Source organism: Chelonoidis abingdonii, chromosome 26, assembly GCF_003597395.2.
Source record: "Chelonoidis abingdonii isolate Lonesome George chromosome 26, CheloAbing_2.0, whole genome shotgun sequence".
Taxonomy (NCBI): Eukaryota; Metazoa; Chordata; order Testudines; family Testudinidae; genus Chelonoidis; species Chelonoidis abingdonii.
Genome location: NC_133794.1, coordinates 8,902,840 through 8,914,924, shown reverse-complemented (window position 1 = coordinate 8,914,924; position 12,085 = coordinate 8,902,840). Strand labels below are relative to the sequence as shown.

Here is a 12,085-nt window from a genome sequence, read left to right as displayed (position 1 = left end):
CAAACTGAAACCAAAAACCCCTCCAGCAGGCTCCCTCCCTTTGTCCAGTTTCCCTAGCAAAGGTGTCACCTGGCCCCACCCCCCTCCTGGCTCAGGTTAAAGGCTCAGGTCCTGTTCCTCACCTAAAGTCACCCCCTGCTCTCCCCTTCCCCTATGGAGACGGTCCTAGTAAAACTAAATGACATTCCCAGCTCAATCAACCCTGCTCTCTACTGCGTCATACTCAGTATCTCAATTTGCCTTCTAATAAGCCCTGAGCTGCTCTCTGACAGTGCTGGCCAATAGAGAATGACATCTCCTCCAAGGAACAAACCTTGCAGGGTGGATTTTTATAACCTGCAGATTGGAGCAGTCTGCTGTGATGGGTGTTAACAGATGAAACTATGATGGTGATAAAGCATCTGCAACTTGGGAGGTGGAAGGTGACTTTCCTTAGGGGCAGTTTATTCCATGATTGCCTGACAGACTTTCTTGCACCTTGCTCTGAAGCATCTAGTACCAGCCGGTTGGTGATTGCATGACAGGCTAGTAGAGTGTATGGGAATTCCTGACCTGCCTAGGGATTATGCAGCAGCTCTTTCTGCCAAGGTGGTGGGAGCTGGAATCACTAAGTTGGTGCGTAACAGAGTATCTGATAGACAGTGGGTCTCTTATAACAAGCTGCATATCCCTTCTATTCCTTGCTGCAGCAGCACCTCCTTCCCTCCCTGGTCACCTGAATCACCTACCTTCTGTGACTCAAACACCCCTTCTTGCGGGGTGCACAGGCTCTTGCTGCTGCTCAGTTTAGGTGGAGACTAGTGAAAGTCCAAGGGCCTGTCTGCATTAGGGAACCCGACACCAATGCTGCTCTGTTGCTGCATCTGCAAGGGAAGTTTAAGTTGAACTGTGATCTGCTCTGGTAACCTAGTTGAGCAAGCCCCATGTTCTGCCACCTGAGCACCAGTGCAGGTAGCTGCTGGAAATGCCTCTCCTATGGATTGACTCCAAGGACTTGCTGTTAGGCATGGTCACCACTGGCTCCATCCAGCCCTATCACTCTCTCTTTTAAATAAACACAATTGAGAACATTAACCATCTCCTTGGTGCTGTATTTTTGAAATACTGGGCAGGCCTTGGGTCTCAAGCGTAAAATGGAGAGGAGGTGGTTAGGGAATCATATTTTTTCTCTCTCCACTATTTCAAAATATTAAAAAAAAGGTGCAGTCTTTCCTGTATGGGGAATTGTCCTTTTAAGAACATATGCCCTAGGAGCAAACTAGGTGGTGTAAATATATTTACAACATGGTTGTAATATGCAAAATACTATATCATGTTTTCTAACCTCTAAAGCAGCTGAGCGCAGACAGCAGTGCTTATGTGTGCTGGAGACAATACGCTTTACTGTGCCTGGCTATACAGCTGATGTTTGTTCAGGGTTGGCATGTGGTCTAAGGGATTCAGGCATTCTCACTCCTACCAGGTATCACCTCCCAGGGAAATTCAGAGAGCACTGGCAGCATGTGACTGCTTGTACAAGTAGGATCACATCTTCCCTGCCTGAGAACATTAATCTGCTTCAGCCAGAACAGGGTGGCTGTTACATCCTGGAGTATAATGTTCCTGGAAGAAGTGCTTCTCTCCTGAAGCGAGGGAGTGGGAAGGAAGCAGGTATGTGTTTGGGGCATGAGAAGGAAGAGCACAGGGTGGAGGGATTTGAGAAGCTTGAAAGCAGAGATGAGGGTGGGAAAGGCAAACAGGTAGTGCACTGGGATTTGAAGTAGAGAGAAATCTGGAGTGAAGGGAGGGGCACAGAACTGGCCAGTTTGCACATGAAAATGTTTTCAGTTTTTAAATAGAAAGTGAGACCCCTGGGGCAGGGGCTGTCTTAGTTGTGTGTGCGTGTGCAGCACCTAACACTGGCTCCTGGGCCTGGCACAATTCACATAATAATGTGTGTTAATTAGTCCCCATTCAGTAACCAGAGACCAACCCAGCGGCAACGACAGACTCGTTTCTGCTGACTCCTCTTTGGCCTGCAGATGGTGCTATTTGCACATGGCTCTTTCCCGTGGGAAGCCTGGCTGGGATCAGTGCCGCACAGGTGGGTGGGGTGAGCTCTGACCTGGGAAGTGCAGTGGCTAGGACTGGTCAGCAGAAGAGAATGAAAACAGGATGTTCTTGTAGGAGGCCCTGCATTCTTACCCTGCACTATATAATAATGTGCTATCTGCATTTCTACTGGGCCTCGGGCCCCCTCATTAGAGGACATTACATATTGTAGACTATGGACCTTGTGACGAAGTGGGAATGTTCCTGCTGTGTTCTGTGACTGCTGAGTGGGGAGTATTGACCTGGGAAGGGTGCAGGGGAGTTGGGAGGCCTGCACTGGGGAAGGGAGATACCTGAGCAGATAACCTGAGAACTCAGGAGAGGGGTTGGAGGCCAAGTGACACCTTTGCCCAGGACACTGGAAAAAGGCTGGGGGAGAACCCAGGGAGAGGCTGGAGGGAGTTTCAGTTTTGGAGCTGGCTGGGGAATGGAGAGGGGTGCCCCAACAGGGCTTGACCTCCCTGGGGACCCCAGAAGGACCTAATTAAAGGGGGTCCTGTTGTCTGTACTGGCAAGGCCTGTTTAGGACTGTGTTCCTGTCGTCTAAATAAACCTCCTGTGTTACCGGCTGGCTGAGAGTCACGGTGAATTGCCGGAAGGCGGGGGTGCCGGACCTACCCCCCCCCCACACACACACTCTGTGACAGACCCTTATTATATGATAGACATATTGTCTGGTGTTAAGTTTCTGGTTTTTTTCCCCTTCCCATTTTGTTTTTTATGGAGTAAAATACAAGTAGCCTTTCGCGTTTACATTTTCTGCATGACCATGCAGCCAAGAAGTGGTTTTTTAGTGACAGGTGAGGTTCTCCTCTCAATTATGGGACTCTGGGGAATGGGGGCTTAAAGAAAAACACCGAATACGGTGAGACTCACTATAAAATCATGAGACTGGTGAAATCTGCCCACAAAGGGTGTCATGAAACCAACAGAATCTGCCTGGCCCCCACCCCCACTCCAGCTTCCTAGGAGCTCATCCCCGACACCCCAATGCAAACCCATAACTAGCTGCCAACTGAGGGTGTGGGAGGAGTTTGGGGGGGTGTATACTCCACTCTCCGAGGTACCTGGCACGTGGTCACCCCATGGTAAAAAGGGGAACTGAGGCACACAGGGGTGAGTGACTTCCCCCCAGCCAGTCACACAGGAAGCATGGGTCAGCACAGAGCTGTTACCCTGGCTCTCCCAGACTAGTGGCCAAACACAAGCCCATCCAGGGCTGCCCAAGGGGGGACAAGTGGGGCAATTTGCCCCAGGCCCCACAGGGGCCCCCACGAGAATATAGTAGTAATGGCTGGGGCCCCCGAAATTGCTTTGCCCCAGTCCCCCTGAATCCTCTGGGCAGCCCTGGGCCCATCTCCGGGCCTGTGGGACCCTCCCCCAGATCTGCCCCTGCGTACCGCCGCTGGGACCCGATCCCTGCCCCGGGCCCAGGTGGGGGCGGAGCTCCGAGCTCGGCCTATCGGGGACAGCTCCCGCCCCAGCCAATGAGCAGCGGCCGATTGAACTTGTTGCAGCCAATGAGCCCTTCGCATGGCTGGGACTGGTCGGCGTCGCCCCGCCCCCCGAGAGCTGCGCGGCGCAGGGCACTTTAAGAGCGGAGCGCGGCGGCCGCTGCGCGGAAAAGGTGTAGCCAGCGCCTGGCAGCGCCTTAAAGGGGCTGCGGCAGCCTGAGCCGAGGGGCGCCCTGAGCCCTGCCCCAGCCATGCGGGGCGCGGGATGGAGCCGGCGGAGCTCGACGTGCTGGGGCTGCGGGAGCAGCTGTTCCACGAGCGGGTCCGGGAGTGCCTGGTGAGCGGGGGCCGGTACCACGGTGGTGGGCTCAGGAGGGGCAGCGCCAGCCCCTGCTGCTGGCGGGGCACGTGGGGGGCATCAAGCCCCTGGGGTGGGGGGAGCTGGGCAGAGCAGGGGGGTGGAGGGTCCGAGAGGGTCTCAGGGGGGTCCCAGTCCCTTTGGTGGAGACCTGGGGTGGCAGCAGTGGGGGTGCTGGCAAGGGCCAGGTGCAGTAGGTTGCCTGGGGCCCTTGAATCCCGCTCAGGGGCTCAGGTGACTGGCCCAAGTTGCTGTTGGTGGGGCTGGGCCAGTGATCTGGGCTGGGAAAGCGCCTGGTGCCTGGCTCTGTGTTGGAGCAAGAAAAACAAAACTTTTTGCCCCCCTTCAGCCCTCCACCTTTGGTGCCCTGCCGAAAATGTGCTCAGGAGCTCGTAACCGCCTGTGGGTTTGTAACGTGTTTCATCCTGAACTGGTGCGTGAGGTGCCTGCGGGAACTGCTTCAGCCCTGCTGAAATGCAGCTACTTCTGATGTGTGGCGTGGCAGGACCCCAACAGCTGCATGGGATGGGACATCGAGAGGCCTTGGGTCAAACTGCCTGAGCCTCCATGTTTCTACCCCCACCCCACTGTCCCACAAAAAGGGGGAGCCTTTGGGAGCCCTAGGGGCAAAGCAGCAGCTGGGTGAGACTCTGATCTGAGTTACTGTGATCACTGGGTCTCGCCGTGGCCCCCGCCCTTTGCCGTTACCCCCGGCTTTGGATGTCTTGTTCTTCTGTGACTGTTCTCTCTGCTAGACACCCCTCCCTGTCTGCGCGCCCCGCTTATCTCTCTTGGAGGCATCTTGAGCTGCGGCTGCCTTTAAAGATTGCGCCTGTGCTGAGTCTGCCGAGCCATTTCCCCCAGCCACCCATGGCCAACACCTGTGTCAAAATATCACGGTTGGCCCCGTGTCAGTGGGGATGAGGCTGTGCTTGGGTGCAGATCACAGTGCTGCTGCCTCAAGACAACATCAGCTGAGGGCTGTTTTGACACCTGATGCCCGCCGCAGCTTGGTTTCCCAGCATCAGCTAGAAAGGGGGGGATTTAATGAGAAACTTTTGGGGACATGCTCTGCCCAGAGGCACCTGCCTGGCTTATCTCTGTGCTATGGTATTCGGAGGGGTTTGGCAGCAGGGGAGAGGTTCTTGCCATTGCTGCTGTTCCCTTCGCTTTTGGGGCATGTAACCCGTCCCTATGTGGCTGGATATTCCTCACCCCTGTCCAAGGGGTCTCCAGCCTCTTAGCAGGGTTTCAAGTGTGGTAGCAGCGACCGTGATCTGCTTAGCAGAGAGAGTCTGGGCCTTATGCAGTGTGAGTGGATGTCCCAAGGGCACTGCATCTCCACGGAGACTGGACTTCCATGGGATATTGTCCCTGGTATCCAAAAACATCTAGGCAAAAGAATTCTCCCTCCCCACCCCAGTCCAAACCGTGCAGTGCCACCTGGGAGTCCTTCTCCATGGGACAGTGTGGCAGCACCAGCTAGTGCCAAGGTCATAGCTCTCAGTGTGATTGTAACCAGGCAGTTTGGGAATTCGGAGGCTCCTAGCAGGATCCTCGTCTCCCTGGCTGTGGTGGGATCTGGACTGGGCAGCTGCAGTCATGACTAGGAACATACCCTCTTGCCAGCAGGGCTCTGGTGTCAGGGGGGAAAAAACACGTTGGAACCATTTGACATCTGTGTCCTAACCAGCCCACCCTGACTCCAGTGTCAGCTGGGCAGTGGGGTTTCCAGCCCCTCCTCTGCCAGTGTTGGCAGCCCCTCGACTTGAGCTGTGTTGGGGGGTGGGGGACCTTGGTTACAGATGGCAGCCTGCTAGCACTGTTACCCAGGGCTCCGTCTTGCAGGAGTCCTGGCTCCTGGCATTTGTAACCAGCTCCCCCTGCCCCCACATGGGGAATTTCTGGCTTAGAGGGGGCCTTCCCGAGTGGAGGCCCTTGGGTCAGCCGGTCTGAAACAGGCCAGTGCTTGGAGCAAGGCAAACTCTGCCTCCGAGCCAACCCCGCTCCACTAGCTGTGTCAGAGAAACTGAGCTGTCTGAGCTGACGGCCCAGAGGCAGGCAGCTTGCACACCAGGGCCCTGCTATCCCGCTTGGCAGGCGAGGGGGAGGGAAGCAGCTGGGTTTGTTTTTCTTGCTGAATTAACATCAGTTAGAGAGTTCAGGGCTGAAGAATTTCCCAGCCTGTCCTGGCGGATCTGTCTGCACGTAGCCAGCGCCTGAGCCCCTCCCGTTGGACTGGGAGGTCCACATGGCTGCTGCTCCATGGGGGAGGGGTGTTATTCAGCTGGCTTCCCCCTGATCCCACCCACTGCCCCCGGTCTCCGCAGGTTGGTAAAATAATGTCACTTTATGAAGACTGAAGCACCTCCAGGGAAAGCTGGGTTGGAGTCAGCGTGAGTGCCAAGGGGGACAGAGCACCCAAGGTTGCAGGGTGTTGAGAACCCAGGAGTCCTGGCTCCCTAACCCCTCCTGTAACGCCCAGGGCATGCTCTCTGTCTGGGGAAGAGAACCCAGGAGTCCTGGCTCCCCTATCCCTTGCTGTAGCCATGAGGTGACGCTGGCTCCTCAGTTGTGGGTCCCCCAAAGAGGGGCTTTGGTGGCAGGCTGTTGGAGGTGGCGCTAGTGGCAGCGGCCAGATTCCGTGGAGGGCACATCCATTCGTGGAGTCGTGGGGGCTGGTTGCTTTGGGGGGGCCCCACAGGATTGGCCAGGCATGGCAGCCAGAGCAGGGCAGTGGCTTCAGAACGCCTGGGTTCTGGCTTCCCATCTCTGCCACTGACTTACTGTGATACCTTGGTTGAGTCACTCACCTGTGTGTGAAGGGGATGAGGATGCTGCTCTGCCTGGGCGGGGTGTGGGGGAGGAGAACAGGCTGGGATTGCAGACAAGCACTGCTGTCCTGGGGCCTGTGGCAGGGATGGAGGGGGAAGTCAGAGTCCAGGACCTGCTCAACCCTTGCTGTCCCCCCACCCAAGCAGAGTCCTGCCTGGCTCTGTTGCTGGGGCAGCAGAAACTCCTTTGCTTGGCGCAGGCAGCGGGGAGCTAACTTGACCTTCCAGCGCACATGCTGTGCCTTGCATAAGACCCAGTGCCTCGGTGCCAGGGGAGCTAACCCCGCCGGGAATGCAGGTGCCGTGCACCGAGTGTCTCAGCTTAGCCCTTTGTTCTAGGGGCGATAAGCTGGGAGCTGGGCAGGGCAGGTAGCAGAGGGCTGGGGGATCCCCCAGATCATTCAGCGGCTTTGCACGAGGGTCTGTGCTCACTGGATGGGGCAGAGGAGGAGCTCTTGTGGCCCCAGGTGCTCTGCATGTGTGGTATCCATGGTGCGCGGGTGCTGCTGGATGGCAGCCGAGCTCAGGCTTTGCACCTCTCCAGCCCTGCCGCCCATCGAGGAGTCTTGGCTTCATCGCCCGGGGGTGCTAAGGCACTCGAGGGATGGGGTCTGGATGGTGCTGAAAGCTCCAGATGTGTGGGGGATTTGCAAACAGCTTTTATTTCCCTGCATCCCCGCTGCTCCCACCACAGGAAACCCCGTTAAGTCCTTTCCTGCCCAAAGTCCCTGGGATTCAGAGCTGGAAAAGACTTAACTGAGTCCCCCTCCCCCCTCTGCCAGCAGAGGAAGAGCTGGGGCATGCTGGCCAATGTGGGTACCAGCCCTGGGGCTAGGGGCCAACATGGCCTGTGGTGGCGGGAGTGGGGCTGTGTGGTCCAGAACAGGACTGGCCTTCAGGGCCTGCAGATCCCTGAGAAGGGATAAAGAGCCATGTGGAGCATTCGCTCCCTGAGGGGTGCGCGGGTGTCGGAGAGGGGAGGTGCTGCTGAGAACTGAGGTCACAGCCCTTGGGTGTCTGCGGCTGCATCCGGGAGCAGCAGGGAGAGTTCTCTGCTCTCCTGGGATGAATCTCTTGTCCCTTCCCTGAAGGCGCTGGCACTGATGGTCTAACACTGGTTAGGCTGGTTATCCGTGCAGCTGTTCAATCCCTGTTTGAATTCTGCTAAATCCTGTGGCAGGGAGTTCCGCAGGCTAGCTAAATATTGTGTGATTAACAGGTTTCCTTTGTACATATTGAACTGGCTACCCTTTAATTTCTGAACCCATGTGGCCGAAGGGTCCTGTGTAGGGCTGGGCTGCTGGGCCTTCTGGAGGTGCTGGCTGGTTCCCCGCAGCACGAGAGTTCAGACTGGTCTCTGCCAGCTTCTAGCACTGACCTACTAGGAGGACGTCAGAGCAGGTGTGGCCCCAGAGCCTTCAGGCGGGTGCAGCCTTCGAGGGGTTAACCCTGGCCAGTTCTTTGAGAGCCCTACGTTTAAACCATCCAAACCTGAATGACTGCATGGCTGGCGGCTGCTGTGAGCTCTGGGCTGGGATGTCTGACGTGTGCAGCCAAGATACCAGTTCATTGGCACTGCAGTCACTGCTGCCTCTCTGCACAGGCACTTCCTTTGCCCGGGGACGCAGAACCAGCCGTGCTGGGACCCAGCCTGGGTTTTCTCCAGCTGCTGAGCTTTTAGCAGCAATTGGCCTCTTCTGTCATTGGGGTTTCAACCCCTTTGCCCACGTGCCAGGCCTGGCAGCTCTAGGAGGGGCTGGCCTGCCAGCGGGGCCTGTTGCTTCTGGAGGGGTTCAGGTTGTGGTGGTCTCCAAGGAGTCTCCAGACCTGCTAGGGTATGGTCCAGAGTGCAGTGGGAGTCCACCAGCAGTCTCCCGGCAACCCTGGACAGTTGGTGCTTCTCAAGGCAAAGCTCAGAAACACGCCTGTCCCCCCCAGGTCTGAGCTGGGGGGTGGGAAGGGGAATGATTTGTGCTGATGCAATGCAACCTTTGCGCCTGGCCTGTCTGACATGGGCTGCGAGTGATCAAAGGTCCTTGTGTTCTTAAAACGTAGCCTGCTCTGCTTGGACCTCGGAGCGTGGCTCGGGGTGGGTGAGCTGTGTTCCCAGGTGCTGCCTGCAGCTCCGTGGGGAACTTGGCTGGCTTCCTTCCAATCACTGCCATGGCTCTAGTGCCGGTGGCAGGTGGGGTTTCCCAGGCCCCGGTGACACAAATTTGGAGCCTAAACACCTTTGTGGGCCTAGGACAAATTCTCCTCTGTTCGTTCAGAGACTGATTTCTCCAGCTTGCCCTGAAATTTATCTGCCCACAACTACGCCCTGCTCCAATTGCCCCTGCAGGATGCAAACCCCACCAACACAATCCCCTCCCTGCCCCTGTCCTGTCGCCCTCTGCAGCGAATACCCGCACGGTTACGGGCTGAGCTCACAGCCAGGGCTCGCAGGTCATTTTAGGCTGACGGATGCTGTGATGCGGCAGGGCAGGGACATACCTGGATAGAGCCCAGTGTGGTACAGAGTCTGACAATGGACCTGGGGGCATCCTGAGCCACTCAGCCAAGGGAGCCCCAGAAACATGTCATGGGGGCATCAAAAGATACGGGCAGAATGTCTGGAAACTCTGGCGTGTGCATGTGTGGGGCTTCTGGGCTGCCACGCTGGTGGCATCTGCAGTGCAAAGGGACGCTGCTGGGAGCAGCTGAGCAGATCTGGGGCTGGCCACTTCGTGGGAGGTCCCCTTGTGGGTCCAGGCCTGGACTTCCTAAAAGTCGGCTCCTCCTAGCCCAGGAGCTCCTGTCCCCGTGCTGCTGAAAGAGAGTCCCGCTGGCTGTGGGGCTAACGAAATCCGCAGCTGGTGGGCAGGACCTGGAATCTGCACCTCATGCACTAGCAGCCGAACAGCCTGCAGCCACCACGCTAGTACCAGCAGATCTGTGGGGATGGAGGGGCTGGCACTGCTGGGGGGCAGGGAGGTATCAGGCATTGTCCCTGTGCCCCAGGCTGGCAGCTCTAGCTTGGAGGGTATCGTGAGCTATGTCATTCCCCCCTACGCCTTCTGCTTGGGCACCGGTGGGACAACAGCTGCAGGGGCAACCCACAGAGGTCTCCGGGCTTCAGGGCATCCCATTTCCAGCTGGGATGGGGTCAGGCAGAAATCAGTATAGAAGCCCTGTCCCTGCCCCCAGTGCAATGCTGGGTGTTGTGTGGTGGGCAGGCTGGGGGCTGCTGTCCCACGATACACTCAGCGCGAGCTGCTCCTGGTGGGGGCACCACAGCTCTGCGCTGGGCTTCCTGCCTGGGGTGTCGGCGCTTTCCCTGCAGCTGTTCTTCAGGGCTTGGATAGTGGCAAATGTGGGGGTGGATTGAGGGGGGGAACGGGGAGCACAGAGGGTGGGATCCAGCTGCCTGGGCCACCTCTGACCCATGTGTCCCTCCCTCTGCAGATCTGCACGCTGCTCTTCGCCAGCCTCTACATCCTGTGCCACTTCATCATAACCCACTTCAAGAAACATGCAGACTTCACCACAGGTAACCGGCTGGGCCCCCACTCCTGGCTCTGGCTGCCCCTTCTTGCACGGGACGGGTGCCCGGCTCTGAGCCATGCTCTCAGCTCGTGCTATGTGGGGGGGCAGCATTTGTTGAGTTCCAGCTCTTAGGCCTGCAGCAGCCCCCCCGCCAGGGGCTGAACCTCCTGCAGCAGCTCCGCTGTGCGTTTGGTGCATCCCCAGGGGAGACCCTGTCCTGCTGGGGAGGGCCCCTCTTGGTTTGTTTACATTGCTGCTAGATTGCGGTTGCCATGGACACTTCCTCCCCCCGCGCCCCGCCCCGGAGCTGGGCTCAGAGCCCAGCATCTCCTGAGCGTTGCCCAGTGCTGTCGCTAAGTGTGGTGTTGTCACCGTGGCATTTCCCTCCCCGGGGCCGTGCAGTGAGCCCAGGGCTGGATGTCAGGGGGCTGGGGGGAGGAGCAGGGAGATGGGGCCGAAACACCAGGCCCCCTATGGCAGGAGAGCTGCCCGGTGGCCTCTCTGCCTGACCCAGCATTGTCCTTGTCCTCCCTGAGGAGTTCTTACCAAAGGCCAAACCTGCCCAGTTCTTTGGGCAGCATTTCCCTAGTTTTTACTGCTGCCCTGCGGCGGCCACGGTGCCAACCCCTGTGCCGTGCCACGGCTGAAACGCCCGGCCCAGCGCTGACTCCTGGATCTGGCCCGGTGCTGAGCCTCCTGCCCCACGGACGGGTTCCGGGGTGCAAGGAGCAGCTGCTGCAGCCGGGTTGGGGGGCTTGGTGAGCATCAGGAGGGGAACTGGGCTGTGAGCATTCAGGTTAACACGGAGCGAGGCGGGGCTGGCCGGGGAGCAGGAGGAGCGGAGATGTCACCTGAATACAGATGGGAGCTGCTGGCGGCTTGGTGGGAGCGAAGGCTGAGCGGAGATGGGGGAAGGGGTCTACTGAGCCCTTTGTGAGGAGGTGCTGTCTTGTCACTGGCCCCCCCTCGAGTCCCTTCCACTTTTCCCATTGCTTGGGCCGTCTCTGGAGGGCTTGGTTGGTGTAGTGAAATCCAAGCCCAGAATGGGGGGAGGGAGAGCTCAGGGATCTGAGCATTGCCCTGCTAAACCCAAGGCTGGGAGCTCAATCCTTGAGGGGGCCACTTAGGGAACTGGGATAAAAATCTGTCTGGGGATTGGGCCTGCTTTGAGCAGGGAGTGGGACTAGAACCTCCTGAGGCCCCTTCCAACCCTGATAGTCTATGAAAGTCCTATGATTCCTGGGGGTCAGGGTGGGGACTGTGGCTGGGCTGGGCAGAGCTCCCCGCCACGCCCACCTGGCCTATGTTGCTACCCAGGAGATCTGTGCACAGGCCCCGGGGGTGTCAGACACCCAGGTATAGCCCGCAGAACCCTGCCTTTTGGGAGACACCAGCGGGCACCTGGGCTTGTCTGAGTCACCGATGCCCCCATCTCTTCGTTGCATGTGGGTGGAAATGGACGCATCCATGTTCCTGTCCCTGCCAGTTCGTCCTTTGGATTGAACCTGCTGGGGTTGCCAATGGCTGCTGATGGGTCGGCTCCTTTACTAAGAAAATGGCAAATAATCCCAGTTAGCCAGATGTACCGAGTGTGAACCAGATCAGTGACCACAAATACAGAGAGGGGGGGTTAAATCTCCCCCAAGCCAGGGCTACAGCCAGCAGTGGGACGCTGCTGAAGTTCATAGAATCATAGAATCAAAAGGTTGGAAGGGACCTCATGAGGTCATCTAGTCCAACCCCCTGCTAAAGGCAGGACCATTTTCCCTAAATAATCCCAGCCAGGGTGCGGTCTAGCCGGACTTTAAATAGCTCTAAAGATG

The 12,085-nt window shown here is 57.8% G+C and overlaps 1 protein-coding gene across 2 annotated transcripts in view; it reads left to right on the top strand.

Annotated features, from left to right (window-relative positions):
• The first annotated feature begins 3,674 nt into the window (after window positions 1–3,674).
• Window positions 3,675–12,085, top strand: part of LMBR1L (limb development membrane protein 1 like) — a 17,146-nt gene continuing 8,735 nt past the window's right edge. The window contains exons 1-2 of one of the 2 annotated variants that reach the window (XM_032785566.2): window positions 3,675–3,882; window positions 10,182–10,266. In XM_032785566.2, the coding sequence (XP_032641457.1) occupies window positions 3,811–3,882; window positions 10,182–10,266 (157 nt within the window). In that variant the 5' untranslated portion in view covers window positions 3,675–3,810. The remainder of the gene's footprint in view (window positions 3,883–10,181; window positions 10,267–12,085) is intronic. The other variant, XM_032785567.2, reaches the window with a different exon arrangement.